This window comes from Eptesicus fuscus, chromosome 5, assembly GCF_027574615.1.
Source record: "Eptesicus fuscus isolate TK198812 chromosome 5, DD_ASM_mEF_20220401, whole genome shotgun sequence".
In the NCBI taxonomy this organism is placed as follows: Eukaryota; Metazoa; Chordata; class Mammalia; order Chiroptera; family Vespertilionidae; genus Eptesicus; species Eptesicus fuscus.
The window spans coordinates 92,533,183-92,550,552 of NC_072477.1; the positions used below are offsets into that span (position 1 = coordinate 92,533,183).

Here is a 17,370-nt window from a genome sequence, read left to right on the forward strand (position 1 = left end):
CAGTGTTCCATAAGTATCTCATACAAAACTCTCCTGTTCAGAACACTGATGGCATAAGATGAAATGGCGTTTCCTATTGACTTGTGGATTATGATGACTTCCATCTTTGCAGGCATTGGGATGGATACTTGTGTCATTCCTTTGAGGCATGGTGGTCTTTCCTTGGTGCAAACCACAGATTACATTTATCCTATCGTCGATGACCCTTACATGATGGTAAGTTGGACCTAATATGTTTTTACATCTTGAACTGCTGTTCAATTGGTTTTGGGTTGTGGCTGGGGTTGTGTGTGTGTGTGTGTGTGTGTGTGTGTGTGTGTGTGTGTGTGTGTGTCCTTATTTTTGTTTAAATTGTTCTCATCCCACCACTGATATGACTCCTGCAATTGCAACCATTTGATCTATTTCCTGCTCACCCTTTGTACTGCACATGAGCAATTAGGCAGAAATCCCTCTGCTGCTTTTGTGCAAGAACACCTGCTGTCTACTAACAGTGTCTGTTGACTGGCATGTTTGTAATTTTTTTCTTTCTTTGATATTTGTAAACCCTCATTCCTGTGTTTCAGGCCAGAGATGTTGCCATACCCTGTATAGGTCTAATCCTAGATGTTTCCATCCAGAATAGAGCTCATCACAATTTAACTTCTTGACCATTTATTCTGATTCTAGGCATTTTCACCCCCAATTGTGTTTTATACTCACTGTGTAGAAGATTTGTCTGAACTGCTGGATCCAAGTTCCTGTGTGCCAAGGGCACTGGGATCAAGCTGCACACATAGAGACTTGGGCCATGAGGCAGCTAAATGGGGGTGGGGGTGGGGTGCCAGTGACAGGCACACAGGTTAATAGAAACCTGTTTTCCCTCCACACATCCATCTGTTCTCTCCTCTAAAGCAGTATTCCTGAGAGACTGAGGTATGCCACACCCCAGGTGGCCCACCTGACTAGGTGGCAAAAGTAGCTAGAACCAGAATTCATCTCATTTCCAGCATCTGCTAAAAGCATCTGGGAGAACCCAGAACAGAAGGGGCAGTAAACCACTGTAGCCCTAACCAGCACTTGGCACCCAAGTTGTAAACCACTTGTTGCCTCAGTTAAAAGAAGGTACAAAAATTTCTCCATCCAAGTGTATAGAAATTATCTTCTCTATAATCAGTAAAGTTCACTTTTTTTTTTTTTAGAATATGTTTAGGATAAATGGCTGTTTCCAAGTTTTCTTTCAGACACTTTGTTTTCACTCCACAGCTCTTCCTCCCAGACTATCCCTCCAACCTTGCTCCCCCTGACATCTTCCCACTCCCTGTTTTCCATCTAAATAAACTGTAGGCTTCTCCCAGTATTTAGAATGGTAATTGTCTGAGAAAGAAAGGTGGGAACGGGAATAACTTGGAAAAAATGAATGGCTTAGTGGTTCTGTGATTGAGGATAGTAACCAGACTGCAGATCACAGAAACAGGACCCCATACCAGTAGCTGCTATTCCTGGAAAGTACCTGGGTTCTCTCGGGAGGTATTCCGTAGGCTCCCTTTGTTTCAACACATGGAAAGTCCCCGTCCTCCTCTTGCCCTTTTTCATGTTTCTGCTTTCTTCCAGGGCAGGATAGCATGTGCCAATGTACTCAGTGACCTCTATGCAATGGGGGTCACGGAATGTGACAATATGCTGATGCTCCTTGGAATCAGTAATAAAATGACCGATAGGGTAAGTAGGAGATGGGCCAGCTGCTTACTCTCTGTTGTCTTGGTCACTTCACTTGGCTGGTCAGCCCTTCTTTTCCCATCTGTAAAGTGAGGAGCCCAGGCTGCATGGCTTCCATGTTTCATCCTGTTCTCCACTTTTTGGCAGTTATTAGTGAATTAAAGTAGTCTGGCCTATTCATATTTTCATTTCCACCACCTGCTTCCCTTTCTTCAGGGTAGACTAAAGCCAAGACATTTACACAGTAACAGCACCTTCATGCCAGGCCTGTGGACTGGACCAGCTTTACAGACCCAGGGCATGCGGCCCCCCAGGGGCCAGGCCCTTTGGTTGCTGGTTGGGCACTGATGTAAGACAGTGATGGGGCTGGGTGTCACGTGTGTTCCCGTGCTTACCTGGCAGTATCTATAGCCTTGCTCCCTGTACCTGTTCTCTGACCCGGGAGGAATTCTCTCAGATTATTTTTGAAAGGTACTTGTTTTTGTCCCCTAAAAGAAGTTTGTCCTGCCTCTTAAAAATGAGAGTTTTCAGGCCCTTTTCTGCCAGCACAAATGTGCATTTAAGCCATTGTTTGCACACAGCCCTCTGGGGGAGGGTGCTGGGTGCATATTAAATGAGTCTTGGAGTTCTTAAGGACCATTTAAAGAGCTGGCTTAGATTTCGGATAGCCCTGTGCACCCAGTCACATTCCAGTTTTTATTTCTCTGTTGTCCGGGCTTCGTTCACATTGTAACCGAGAATATCTTCCAGCTCTTCTCTTGATAAAATGGCTAGTGTAAACTATTCCATCTCCCTTATTCCCTGTATAGTCTGTGAACTTTAAGAACATCCATTAGGGTTTTATGATCCTCTTTATAACTACAAGTGTAGACTCTTTTCTTGGTTTTGAACTGAATTATGTGACTTTTACTTTGTGTCCTTTTAAACCCTAGGAAAGGGATAAAGTGATGCCCCTAATTATACAGGGTTTTAAAGATGCAGCAGAGGAGGCAGGAACATCTGTAACGGGCGGACAAACAGTGTTAAACCCCTGGATTGTTTTGGGAGGAGTGGCTACAACTGTCTGCCAGCCCAATGAATTCATCATGTAAGTTGGTTTTGTTCCATGTCACCTGGCCTGGTTCTCTTTCTTTTCTTAAGATAGATTCATTGAGATATAATTTGCATACTATAAAATTCACCCATTTAAAGTATATAGTTCAATGGTCTTTGGTAATATTCACAGTTTTCCAACCAACACCAGAGTCGATTTTAGAACATTTTCATCACCCCAACAAGAAACCCCATTCCCCTTAGCTGTCCTGGCTTCTTTTACTTTACATAATATTAGCATAATATTTTTAAGGTTCATCCATTTTGTAGCATGTATCAGTACTTTGTTTCTGTTTTTGAAAGTTATTAATATTTTTAATTGAAATATAGCGAAATTTTATATAATATAAAACCCAGTATTTTAAAGTATAGAATTCATTGGTTTTTTTGTGTGTTCACAAGATTGTGCAACCATTATCACTATCCAATTTCAGAATATACCAATCAATTCTTCCCCCCAACCCCTCAAAGAAGTCCTATATCCATAAGCAGTCACTCCCAATTCCCTCCTTCCTCCATTCTCTGGAAACCACTAATCTACTTCCTGTCTCTGGATTTGCCTATTCTAGGCATTTCATATAGATGGAATCATATAATATGTAGTGTTTTGTGTCTGGCTTCTTTAGGCATAATGCTTTCAAGTTTCATCCATGTTATAGTATATATCAGTACTTCATCCATTTTTATGGCTGAACTAGAGGCCCGGTGCACAAAATTCGTGCACAGGGGGTGGTGTTCCTCAGCCCGGCCTGCACCCTCTCCAATCTGGGACCCCTCGGGGGATGTCCCTGCGGGATTGGGCCTAAACCGGCAGTCTGACATCCCTTTCACAGTCCGGGACTGCTGGCTCCTAACCACTCGCCTGCCTGCCTGCCTGATCGCCCTTAACCGCCTCTGCCAGCATGATCACCACCTAACTGCTCCCCTGCCGGCCTGATGGCCCCCAGCTGCCCTCCCCTGTCGGCCTGATGGCCCCAACTGCCCTCCCCTGCTGGCCTGATGGCCTCAACTGCCCTCCCCTGTCGGCCTGATGGCCCCCATCTGCCCTCCTTTGCTGGCCTGATGGCCCCCAACTGCCCTCCCCTGCTAGCCTCATGGCCCCCAACTGCCCTGCCCTGCCCACCTGATGCCCCCAACTGCCCTGCCAACCTCATGTTCCCCAACTGCCCTCCCCTGTCGGCCTCATGGCCCCCAACTACCCTCCCCTGCCGGCTTGATCGCCCCTAACTGCCTCTGCCTCGGCCCCCACCACCGTGACGTCTGGAAGATGGCCACGTCTGGTCACCTGGTCTAATTAGCATATTACCCTTTTATTAGTATAGATAATGTTCCATTGTATGGACATACCACAGTTTATTCATAGGTGATAGATCTTTGGGTTATTTCCACCTATTTATGAATGATGCTGCAATGAACATATGTTTTGATTCTCTTACCTAAGAATTACTGGGTCATGTGGCAACTGTTTAACTTGAGCAACCGTCAAACTGGTTCCCAGCAGCAATGTAGGAGGATTCCAATGTCTCTGCATTCTCTCCAGTATTTGTTATTGTTTTTATTTTATTTTATTTTTTATAATAGTTATCCTAGTGGGTTGAGGTGATACCCACAGTGGTTTGATTTGCATCTCCCTGGTGGTTAATGATAATGATATTTAATGGCTAAAAAATACCTTTTAGTGTGTTTTTTAGCCATTTCTAGATCTTTGGAGAAGTTTCTCTCTTAACACCAGTTATCACTTCCCATATTTCATGTCTTGTTAAGAAAAGCCACCCTGTTCTATTTTCTGAAGGAAGTACAAACTCCATTTGTTTCTCTGACTTTGTGAATAGGTACTGATAAGCACTGTGTTCACATGGCTCAGAACTCAAAAGGTATAAAAGGCTTTCCATGTAGTCCCTCACTCATCTGGCATCACCAGTTTCCCTCCCTGGAGACAACCATTTGTACCAGTCTTCAGTAATCTGAGTGCCAAGTGTGAAACTTACTACTGGTCAGTCTGAGTTTGAAACTTTGATGCTGAAATCACCAAAACATTAGACCCACAATTTGAGCCAAATCTCACAGTCTGAGAAACAATCTGTTTCTGAAGTCTTATTGCCTCAGAAGCATGGTGGGTCTGTATTGAAAATTACACAGCAGCATGGCTGAATCAGGGCCTGATCAGGCCTTTTGCCTTTGAAGGCTAAGTGATTTGCTTCTTTATACATTTTATTGGAGGGCTGGATCTAATAGATAATTGGCAGACTCTTCTATTCTCTTTCAGTGTTTTTGTTCCCGTAGTAGTAGTAGCTTCAGTAGCAAGTTGCAAGGCTGCAACACTTGGTTGTGGTGGCTTAAATGTAAGTGCTTGCAAATGCACTGTTTTTTACCAGCCTTTTCTTTCTCCTATTTAACTGATGATGAGTTTACCTCCTTGGTTAATTTCCCAGACCATGCCCATGTTCTTTTTTTCAGGCCAGATAACGCAGTGCCTGGGGACGTGCTGGTTCTGACCAAACCCCTGGGGACGCAAGTGGCCGTGGCTGTGCACCAGTGGTTGGATATTGTGAGTAGCCATGCCTGCAGGGGGCGAGGGGAGCTGAATAGAAGTTTTCGGGATTGTGGTGGTTTTCCTTGTGGGATTTGGAGAAAAGGGCTTTCATTTGCATTCAGATCAGGTGTCTCTTTAAGATGTATCTGCTCCTGGAGTAAGTGCCACTTCTTATCCATACAGGAAGCCCTTGGACATGTTTAACATGTTTCAGGTCTAGCGCTTCTAAATGTCACCAGCTTGTCTTCTAAAAAGGAACTCCTTTAGTGTCACTACCAGGGAGTTTGGTATCAGTCACACCCTTATGGAAATACTAGGAATTGTCCATAGTTCTGTTTTTTATTAAATCGGAGTATCATGTACTGAATACTTAAAGGAGGTAAGCCCCAGCTTGGGGCTTTAACGAAGCTTCATAAAAAGAATTTGTGAGGCAGAGAGTTTAGTTTATTTGGTGCTGAAATAATAACTCAGAACATTAATAAATAATTATCTTGTAGAGAGAACATCTAGAATACACAGATATTTATCTTGAGTCACTTTTCCACTGAGCTAGAATCATAATTCATTTAATATTTTTCCCATTGTCATTACAACTCAAAAATTAATATGATTTGTGGTATATCTCACATATCTTGGTGCTTTTAATTTCTACAACTATCATCTGAAACTACCAGTCCTGATAAACAGTTAAAGAAAAACAATTTTATGTTATTCATAACCAAGTATATGTTGGGTTGATATGAAGAGTAGAGAAAATCTCTAAGGCTGCCACAGTCTAGTCATTTTTCCCTTCTCATCCAGTGATGATGGGGAGATTTCCCATCAAGTATGATCATCTGTAAATCTATTTGGAAGGCCATTACAGGGCAGTGATCCACAGAGTTGCTTTGCAATTCAACCACTCAGTTCTGGTTGCAATCAGAAACAGGTGTGGCAGAGGGGCATAAAAATGAGGGGTTTGGGACCTTCACCCCCAACCTGACACCTCCTTAGCTTTTATACCTTGTTTTTTTTTTTCAATTTTGAGCATTAAAAAAAAAAGTTCCAAAGACTATGTAACAGTACAATACCCTTTTCATAAAAGTCAGAAGCAACCAAAGAGCATATTGTAGGCTTCTATATGTACGAGAATACTATTTTTTGAAACAAAGGGGAATGATGAGTATAAAATTTAGAGTAGTTGTTACCTCTGTGGAAGAGTTGGGGAGCAGTGGGATTAGGGAGGAACACATAGATAGACTTATTACTGCATTTAGTGATAGATTGTTGGGTATCATTAAAAAATAAATGAATGCATGCATGAATTATGGCCATTAATGGACCATGATGATAATCTGTCAAGAACCCATAATCATGCCCTGGCCGATTTGGGTCAGTGGTTGGAGTATCGGCCCACAGGCCGAAGGATCGAGGGTTCAATTCCTGGTCAAGGGCACATACCTTGGTTGTAGGTTCTCCAGCCCTGGTAGGGACCTGTGCAGGAGGCAACCAATCGATGTGTCTCTCTTATGTTGATGTTTCTCTCTCTCCCTCTCTCCCCCTCCTCCCTCCCTTTCTCTCTCTAAAAAATCAATGAGAAAAAATATCCTCTGGTGAGGATTAAAAAAAAGAGAACCCAATAGTCATGATGCTGACTTCTTTGAAAATCAACTGCGGAAAAAGGGAACGCCTTTTTCTCCTTCCTTTTATGAAATATCCTTTGTGGTCATGATGACTAACCTCAGTGCGAATGCAATCGATGTTGCTTTTCCCATTCATTTGTCTATAAGATGCCTTGATCCAGAATTAGGTAAAGTCAACAACAGTATAATTATATGAAAAATAAAGCCATCAGATTTATAGGCGAGATGGAGAGGCAAACCAAAGGACATTCAAAGCTATTCATGTGAGATCTACACCCTACCACAGAGAAGCTGCCCATGCAATACCTTTTATTGCGTGCGCACTGCAGCCGTATGTCCTGCTGCTTTTACTAGCTAATAAATTGCAGTTTAGTATTTGACTACAGAAATGTGGGTCAAGAACACAAAAGATACCTCATGATATGGCTAATGGACACCTAAAATAATAGTTGCGGGGGGGGGGGGGTTAGAAAATTTAACTTTGCGTACAAAATTAGAAAAATAAAATTCCCTACAGGTTGACTAGAGAAAAATGGGCTTTTTCTTTCAGTCCTTAGAAGTAAAGGTTAATCACATTCTTCTGCCCCCCTCTTTTCTCCCTCACCTATGTTCTTATATTAGCCTGAAAAGTGGAATAAAATTAAACTAGTGGTCACTCAAGAAGATGTGGAGTTGGCATACCAGGAGGCGATGATGAATATGGCAAGGCTCAACAGAACAGGTATTGGGGCGGAAGGTTGTCTGTTGCAGGGGTTGGCAAGTTTTCAGAACAGAGTCAAGCTGGGAAATATTTAGGCTTTACAGGCCACATGCAGTCTCAGAAGACCATTCTTAGCTGGAGGAACAGATCATGGTCCAGATTGGGCCAGTGACTGCAAATCCTCCTGTCTTGGTGCCTGGTTTTTGACACATTTGGGTTTGAGAGCAGGATATGCATGTATTTGTTTATGCATGTATATGTGTTTCCTTTCAGCCAAAGGGGGAAGACAGGATCCTATTCAGAGGATTATTAAAATAAAAAATGTCAATGAAGTACCAAAAAGGGTGACTAACATGAGGTGTACAAAGTTCACTTCACTCAATTTCTATTTCATAAGCACCTATAGTGTGTCCTTCACTCTTCCAAGTGCTAGGGAGAGTGCAGTGAACAAACAGACAAAAGTCCCTGCTCTCTTAGAGCTTACATTCTAACGGCTGGTTTGAGCCTGGCTGGTGTGGCTCAGCTGGTTAAATGTTGTCCCATGCACCAAGAGGTTGCTGGTTAAAGGTTGTCCCTAGCCCAGTGGTCGGCAAACTGCGGCTTGCGAGCCACGTGCGGCTCACGAGCCGCGGTTTGCCGCTCTGTTGACTAATGAGTTTGCCGACCACTGGTAGACTAAATGTTACCGTGTAGTTGGAAGCTGTGAGGATTAGGCAGTTGTGGCATATTGTGTGCAGAGAGGTAAAGGATAGTATATGTCAGTGGTCGGCAAACTCATTAGTCAACAGAGGGGCAAACCACGGCTCACAAGCCGCACGTGGCTCGTGAGCCGCGGTTTGCCGACCACTGCCCTAGCCGATGTGGCTCAGTGCTTAGAGCATCAACCTCCACACTGAAGGGTCGCAGGTTTGATTCCTGGTCAATGGCATGTACCTGGGTTGCTGGTTCGATCACTGCTACCTGCAGGGGCAACCAATCCATGTGTCTCTTACATCAATGTTTCTCTCTCTTTCTCTTCCCCCCCTCCCTCACTTCCATCACTGTCTCTACAAAGCAATGGAAAAAAATATCCTCAGGTGTGGACTAACCAAAAAAAGGTTGCCAGTTTGATTCCCGGTCAGGGTACATGCCTGGGTTTCTCTTTCATCAGTGTTCCTGTCTTCCTCTCACTTCCTCTCTCACTAAAAAAGGCAATAAAACATTTTATTTCTTTATTTATTTAAAATATGTTTTCATTTATTTTAGAGAGAGAGAGGAAAGGAGAGGGGGAGAGAGAGATAGAAACATTGATGAGAGAGAAACTGATTGGCTGCCTCCTGCACGCCCACTACTGGGGGTGGAGCCTGCAACCAGCATGTGCCCTGATCGGAAATCAAACCAGTGACCTGGTGCATGGATTGATGCTCAACCATTGAGCCACACTGTTTGGGCTCAATAAAACATTAAAAAGCATTTTTTTTTTTTTAAGGCTGGTTTGTTTTCCTAATTATCTGCACAGAGCAACCCACACAGGTGTTTCTCTGAGAATAAAATATGTGCAGGGCTTAAGGAACAGCAGTGTAACACCCCTGTGCCCACCATCTCATATGAGAAACACAGTGTGGCCTTGGAAGCCCCTCACATCCAGTTTGTAGGTTCCTGCTTAGGGGTAACCATTATTCTGAATCTAATGTTTATTCTCATGCTTTTAAAGTTTTTATCACATAGACTTGTATTCTTAAGCAATATATTAGTTTTGCATTTTTTGTTTCATTGAATCATACCTGTATCCGTTTTTCTTGCTGTTCACTGTTTAATGTTCCTGAGCATCATCCCTGGTGTGTGTACCTGTATTTCCTTCATTTTCCCACTGTGTAGTTTTCCACTCCGTGACTTGTTGATCTGGCCTATTGCTTTTGGGCATTTGGGTTGCTGCTGAGAACTTCTTGGTCAATGGTGTGCTACATTTTAAAAAATTCTTTAATATGTTTTCTCTTCCTGTTTACTGTATATATTTTTTCTACTGTAAAAAAATGTTCATTATGGAAAAGTTTTTAGAAAATGAAAAAAAAAGAAGAGAAAAAACATTGTCCATAGTCCCAGTACCCCAAAACGGCTTCTGTTAATATTTTTATGTATTCTTCTAGGATTTGTTTCTGTTTGGTTTACTTTTTTTTATTGTTAATATTTTAAATTTGTGGTTGAACATTTTATATGTGTTTGGAATCTGCTTTTATTTGTTTAATATTACTAATTCTTTTTTCCATATTCTAGTACACATAGTTTTTAATGGCTAGATGTTCTATCAGAGAAATATAGTTAATTTATCTTTTGCCTACTTTTGAACAGTTGATTTGGAGATAAAATTTTTCCCATAATTTTTTTCCTGTATTCCAGGAATAGTTTTTGGCTGTGTTCCAGAGTTGAATAGTAATTATTTAACTCTTTGTCCTGAGGTGCCTCAGCACTTACAACCAAGGCTTTCCCTTAGTTCCTGTGCCACTTACCTATTTAAAGAGTCTTTTTCCTTTTTGTCCTTCAAATTGAGTAGTTTAACAATGGGAAAGTGATTGGTAGTGGATTTATTTTTACCTGTATGGATTATTTGCTTATATTTGAGCATTTATGTTTCCCCATCCTTATTTTTTATACGTTGTTGGTAGTGATAAATATGGCAGAATACTTGTGGAGAAATATTTGGTCATATCTAGCAAAAATTATGCATACATTTATTTGACCTATCAGTCCCACTACTGTGAATGTCACAAAGCTACAATGGCCAAAATATAAAATGACTTATACAAGGCCATTCATTGAAGCACTATGTGTAATTGCTCAAACAATCCACATGTCCATGATAGGTAGCTGAATTATCTAGTCTGTATTTACACATGTAGCTTGAAAAGGGATGAGAGGTCTTTATTACTAGGGAGCTATCTCAGATATGAGTAAATGAAAAAAGCAAGAGCAGAATGATGTATACAATATGCTGTATTTTGTTCATTCATATGAATATGAAGTAAAGTGTGTTTTATACTTTCAAAAAGAAGTAATGGAAACAAATCATTAGTAAAAATGGTTACATATAAGAGGAATTAGGGAGGAAGCAGACTCTGAACATGCATTGTTTTATAAGTTTGACTGGAATATTTTTATGTGATTTTCTGTAGGTTAGAAATTTTAATTTAAAAAAATAAAAATAGAGCACATCTTATAAATCCAAACCACTTTTTTTTTTAAGTCGCCTAATATATATCAACTTAATGACAAAACCACATGGAGAAGAATTATATGAAAGAATCTAAGTAAAAACTGTAATCTTTAATTTGGAATTATCAGTATAAACTCAGCATTTTTTCCCCTTTAAAATGCTTATTGCCCTAGGTGGTTTGGCTCAGTGGATAGAGTGTCAACCTGGGGACTGAAGGGTCCTGGGTTTGATTCCAATCAAGGGCACGTACCTCAATTGCAGGCTCAATCCCCAGGCCTGGTCAGGACTCGTGCTTAAGATAAGCCTAGGACATCCTGTGCCTGGAAGTAATGGTGTTATCAACAGCTGTTGTTATCATGTCACTTCACATAACTCAAAGAGGCTCCCACCAGTCAAATTGGAGGGGCTGGACAATGAGTATTAAGAAGAGTGACATAGTTAAGTATATCAAGGATCTAAAAATCAATGACATCATAAAGATGAAAATGTTTTTGGTCACATTTGGAAGTTGCTGGGCACCAACTTGTTCTGAAAATAAATAAAAGGAATCAACCACACATTTTACTGTTCTTGTATAGGCTGTGCTTTGGGGAAAAACCAATACATTTTTTAAAAATTCTTTATAGAAGAGTCACATCTAATAAGTGCAGGAAGAATGATTGAATTACATATTTGCTAATTTTTTTGCTACCCCTTTGATGTAGTAAACATCAGTGGCAGCTAAAACTACAGTCATCAAGACAGTGTGATACTGGTGAAAGAACAGAAAAACATACCTAGCCCTAGCTGGTTTGGCTCAGTGGATAGAGTGACGGCTTGCGGACCAAAAAGTCTTGGGTTTGATTCTGGTCAAGGGCACGTTCCTTGGTTGCAGGCTCTTCCCCGGCTGGGCCCCTGGTCAGGGTGCGTTCAGGAGGCAACCAATTGATACGTTTCTCTCACATCGATATTTCTGTCTTTCCTCTCTCTTCCACACTCTCTAAAAATGGAAAAATATCCTCAGGTGAGGATTAATATATATATATATATATATATATATATATATATATATATATATATGGAACAGACTAGAGAGTCCAGAAATATACTCCCATAAGTATAGTTAACTAATCCTTGACAAAAGAGCAAAGGTAATTCAGTGGAGAAAGGATAATCTTTTCAACAAATGGTGCTGAAACAACTGGACATTTACAGGCAAAAAATGATTCTAGACACAAGCCTTATACCTTTCATAAAAATTAACTCAAAATGGATTATAGACCTAAATGTAAAATGCAAAACTGTTGAACTCCTAGAACAGTGGTCGGCAAACTCAGTCAACAGAGCGGCAAACCGCGGCTCGTGAGCCGCATGTGGCTCGCAAGCCGCAGTTTGCCGACCACTGTCCTAGAAGATAAGAAAATTTAGGTGACCTGGGGTTTGGTGATGCCTTTTAGATACAACACCAAAAGTACTATCCATAAAAGAAAAAAATTGAAGTTGAATTTCATTCATACTAAGAACTTCTGTTCTGTGAATGACACTAAGAGAATAAAAAGACAATCCACAGACTAGAAGAAAATCTTTGCAAAACACAGTTCTGACAAAGGACTGGTATTCTATGTCATTAGGGAATGGCAATTTAAAACAAGATACTACTACGTGCCTACTTAAAAGCCTAACACTGACAATACCAAACGCTGACAGCGATGCGGAGCAATAGGAACTCTCATTCCTTGCTGATGGGAATGCAAAATGGAGCAACCACTTTGGAAGCCAGTTGGGTGGTTTGTTACAAAGCTAAATATACTATTATCTAGCAGTTGTGTCCTTAGTATTTATCCAAGTGAATGGAAAATTTCTGTCCACTCAGAAATCTGCACAAGTTGTTTGTCACAGCTTTATTTATAACTAGAGGCCCAGTGCACGAAATTCATGCACGGGCGGGGGGGGGGGGTGTCCCTCAGCCCAGTCTGCACCCTCTCCAATCTGGGGATCGGGCCTAAACGGGCAGTCGGACATCCCTCTCATAATCCAGGACTGCTGGCTCCCAACTGCTTGCCTGCCTGCCTTCCTGATTGCCCCTAACCGCTTCTGCCTGCCAGCCTGATCACCCCCTAACCACTCCCCTGCCAGCCTGATTGATGCCTAACTGCTCCCCTGCCAGCCTGTTTGCCCCTAACTGTCCTCCCCTGCAGGCCTGGTCACCCCTAACTGCCCTCCCCTGCAGGCCTGGTCCTCCCCCCACCCCACCCCCACCTTCTCTCCTCTGCAGGCCCGGTCACCCCCAACTTCCCTCCCCTGCCAGCCTGGTCACCCCTAACTGACCTCCCCAACTGCCCGCCCTCGCAGGCCTGGTCCCTCCCAACTGCCCTCCTCTGTTGGCCTGATCGCCCACAACTGCCCTCCCTTGCAGGCCTGGGCCCTCCCAACTGCCCTCCCCTGCTGGCCATCTGTATCCACATGGGGGCAGGATCTTTGACCACCTGGGGGCAGCCATCGTGTGTGTTGGAGTGATGGTCAATCTGCATATTACTCTTTTAGATAGGATAGAGGCCTGGTGCATGGGTGGGGGCCAGCTGGTTTGCCATGAAGGGTGTCCTGGATCAGGGTGGGGGTTCCCTTGGGGTGTAGGGTAGCCTGGGTGAGGGGCCTGTGGTGGTTTGCAGGTCAGCCACGCCCCCCGGCGACCCAAATGGAGGCCCTGGTATCTGGGATTTATTTATCTTCTACATTTGAAACTTTGTAGCCTGGAGTGGAGGCAAGCCTCCTGCTCTCTCTGTGGCCGCAGCCATTTCTATTGGGATTTATTTATCTTCTATAATTGAAACTTTGTAGCCTTGAGTGGAGGCCCGGTCCTGCCAGGGTGTGCGGAAAGCTTGGCTTCCTCCATCGCCAGGGAAACCCAAGCCTCCCTCCTGCTTGCTCTGTGGCTGCAGCCATCTTGGTTGAGTTAATTTGCATACTCGCTCCTGGTTGGCTGGTGGGTGTAGCGGAGATATGGTCAATTTGCATATTACTCTTTTATTAGATAGGATTATTAAAACTTGGCCCTAGCCAGTTTGGCTCAGAGTGTCAGCCTGCGAACTGAAAGGTCCCAGGTTCGATTCCAGGTCAAGGGCACATGCCTGGGTTGTGGGCTTGATCCCCAGTGGGGGACTTGCAGGAGGCAGCTGATCCATGATTCTCTCTCATCATGGATGTTTCTATCTTTTCTTCTTCCTTCCTCTCTGAAATCAATTAAAAATTTTTTTTAAAATTATAAAAAAAAAAAACTTGAAAGCAGATCCTTCAGTAAGTGAAGGGATAAACTGGTGCATCCAAAAAATGGAATATTATTGATAGCTAAAAAGAAATGAGCTGTTACGACATGAAAAGATTTGGAGGAACCCTACGCATATTACTAAGTGATAGAAGCCAATCTGAAAAGACCAAGCACCATAATTCCAACTATATGCCATTCTGGAAAAGGTAAAACTACATACAGTAACAAGATCAGTGGTTAGCAAGAGTAAGAGAGGGGGATGAACAGGTGGAACACAGGATTTTTAGGACAGTGAAACTTCTCTGTATGATAATGTAATGATGGATACATGTTATACATGCATTTATCAACACCTATAGACATCAAGAGAACCCCAATGTGAACTATGAAATTTAGTTAATGTATCAATATTGGCTCATCACATAGCAAATGTACCACACTAATGGTAAATATTAATAATAGGAGAAAGGGGGTATATGGAAACTTCCTGCACTTTCCACTCAATTTTCTATAAACCTAAAGCTCCAAAAACAGAATTTTTTTAAATTAAATATGAAATTAGCCTGGCTGGTGTGGCTCGGTTGGTTGAGCATTGTCCTGTGCACCAAAAGGTTGCCTGGTCAGGGCCCATATACCTGGGTTGCTGGGTTGATCCCAAGTAGGAGGCGTGCAGGAGGCAGTTGATTGATACATTCTTGCACCAATGTTTCTTCCTCTCCCTCTCTAAAAATCAATAAATTGTGCTTTTAAAAAGTCCTCTTCATTTATTTTAGGGTGGTTTAGACAGGCTTACCTTTTGTTGTGATTGTAATTTTTCCATACAGATTTTTTAGCTTACTAAGAAGTTACTGTTAATTGAAGCAGCTGATAGTTCTAAGTGGTTGAAATTGAAATAAACTCACTTTCACAATTTCACTGTGGGTTTTGTTGATATTTCAAAATTACATTTTCATTTTGATATACCATCTTCCTGACAATTAGGAATTTTTATTTTTATTTTTTTTAAAATATATTTTATTGATTTTTCACAGAGAGGAAGAGAGAGGGATAGAGAGTCAGAAACATCGATGAGAGAGAAACATCGACCAGCTGCCTCCTGCACACCCCCTACTGGGGATGTGCCCGCAACCAAGGTACATGCCCCTGACCGGAATCGAACCTGGGACCCTTGAGTCCGCAGGCCGACGCTCTATCCACTGAGCCAAACCGGTCTCGGCGACAATTAGGAATTTTGAGATCAAAGTGTATTTAAGATTTTCACTTGAGGAATGGTGGGGTGATTTTTTGTTTGTTTGTTTGTTTTCTCAGAAAGTCTCCATTTATTATACCAGGTAATAAATTTCTTTTCTGGTCTCTTAGCTGCTGGACTCATGCACACGTTCAATGCCCACGCTGCCACTGACATCACTGGCTTTGGAATTCTGGGCCACGCACAGAATCTGGCTAAGCAGCAGAGGAACGAGGTGTCCTTTGTAATTCACAACCTCCCTGTGTTGGCCAAGATGGCTGCTGTGAGCAAGGCCTGCGGAAACATGTTTGGCCTCATGCATGGGACCTGCCCGGAGACATCAGGTACAAGGATCCTGGGCCCAAATCTGAGGATTAAACTAGTGAGGCTAGTGGAAAGTTTCATGAAAAAGAAGAAGCCAAATACATGAGCATGACCCTATTTTGTGTGAGGTCAGTGCTGATAACCTTGGTGGTCTTGGCAACAAATGTTCTCAGCCCTTTGTGCTGTACGTCTGTACATTACCAATCTCCCGCCATCCTGTGTGTGATGGAGCAGTCTTGTTTAAGTCCATTGTTTCCTGTGTTTGGTGACAGAATGGGAAGAAGGAAGATTATGGGGAAAAATAAGTCACTACTCAATTCTCATTGGAAACCTAGCATTTAAAATAAGTAATAATCATAGGTTACACTGAACAGGCTGTTTTTTTCCTTAGGGGGGAAAAAAGTCTAAAATTGCTTTAACAATGAAATAGTATAGTATGTTTCCAAAGTGCCATTTTTTCTTTTGACCCATTTTTCCCCCTTTCCCCTTCACTCTTGTATTTTATTCTTTAAGTCATCCTTTTATTTTTTTCAGTCTCTTGTTTTTATTTTCTTTCCTTGATAATAGTAAAGTAGGTTTTCCAAATGCATATGTTAAAAAATTGACAAATTTTAGTTTACCTGTTTTTACAGATTTTTGTAATTAAAATTAAGTATGTATGTAAAGTTTAACAGAAAAGTTTTCTACATGTATTACAGTAATTTTTAATTTGTACTGAATAGGTCTAGTGAATGTGTACATTGACCAGTCACTGCGAGTAAAGAAATGCTCACGGCTGGAGCATATCTTAGCACACATGGGAACATTGGCCCCAACATGTTAAAACTGCTGGGCTGCATACACCCAGCGTCGATCCATGAGTCAGGAGATCACAGTTTGCTCCCAGGTCGGGGCACATACCTAGGCTGTAGGCTCAGTCTCCAGTAGGGGGTGTACAGGAGGCAGCCATTTGATGATTATCTCTGAACATTGATGTTTCTATCCCTCTTTTTCTCTCTAAAAATCAATAAAACCATATCTTTTAAAAACTGCTGTATAAAGTCATGCTCCGTGCTATGCAGTGTGATCACATGCTAATCATTCACCAAGTGTTTACGAACTATGACTCTTGGATTTCAATATGTAGAGTATAGTTGTAGACATGTAATATTTATTTATGTTAGTGTTTTTTCCAACATATGACCTATTCGCAAAAATTTGTTTAAAATAATAGTGAATTGCCCTAAATGGCTTAGCTCAGTGGATAGAACATCGGCCTGAGGACTGAAAGGTCCAGGGTTCCATTATGGTCAAGGGCACATGCCCGGGCTGCAAGCTCGATCCCCAGTAGGGGGCGTGCAGGAGGCAGCTGATCAGTGATTCTCTCTCATCATTGATGTTTCTCTCTCTCCCTCTCTCCCTTCCTTTCTGAAATCAATAAAAAATAATATTTTAAAAAATGAAATAAAATAATAGTGAATTAATAACAAAAACCCTGTTAACTTAGTTATAAGTAAATCTTGGTTAAAGCATTTTAAAGTTAACAGAGTATTAATTTTCACATATGACATACGGAACAGAAATTTTGTCCCTTAAATCCAAAGTCTGTTAAATCAAGGTCCACAAAATGGAGGGTTTATTGTACCTCAGTAATTTCCCTATCCTGGCAAGAGTTGAATTATCTAGGGATTGCGCATGCCTAGCCATGGCTGGTGTCGCTCAGTTGGTTGGAGCATCATCCCGTATACCAAAAAGTGGTG

General features: G+C 41.9%; 1 protein-coding gene across 3 annotated transcripts in view; it reads left to right on the forward strand.

Annotated features, from left to right (window-relative positions):
- SEPHS1 (selenophosphate synthetase 1) overlaps positions 1-17,370 on the forward strand; it is a 32,727-nt gene that overhangs the window by 11,856 nt on the left and 3,501 nt on the right. For 2 of the 3 annotated variants that reach the window (XM_008150430.3, XM_054716562.1), the window contains exons 3-8: positions 113-216; positions 1,594-1,701; positions 2,631-2,785; positions 5,248-5,338; positions 7,567-7,666; positions 15,439-15,651. In XM_008150430.3, the coding sequence (XP_008148652.1) occupies positions 113-216; positions 1,594-1,701; positions 2,631-2,785; positions 5,248-5,338; positions 7,567-7,666; positions 15,439-15,651 (771 nt within the window). The remainder of the gene's footprint in view (positions 1-112; positions 217-1,593; positions 1,702-2,630; positions 2,786-5,247; positions 5,339-7,566; positions 7,667-15,438; positions 15,652-17,370) is intronic. The other variant, XM_028158931.2, reaches the window with a different exon arrangement.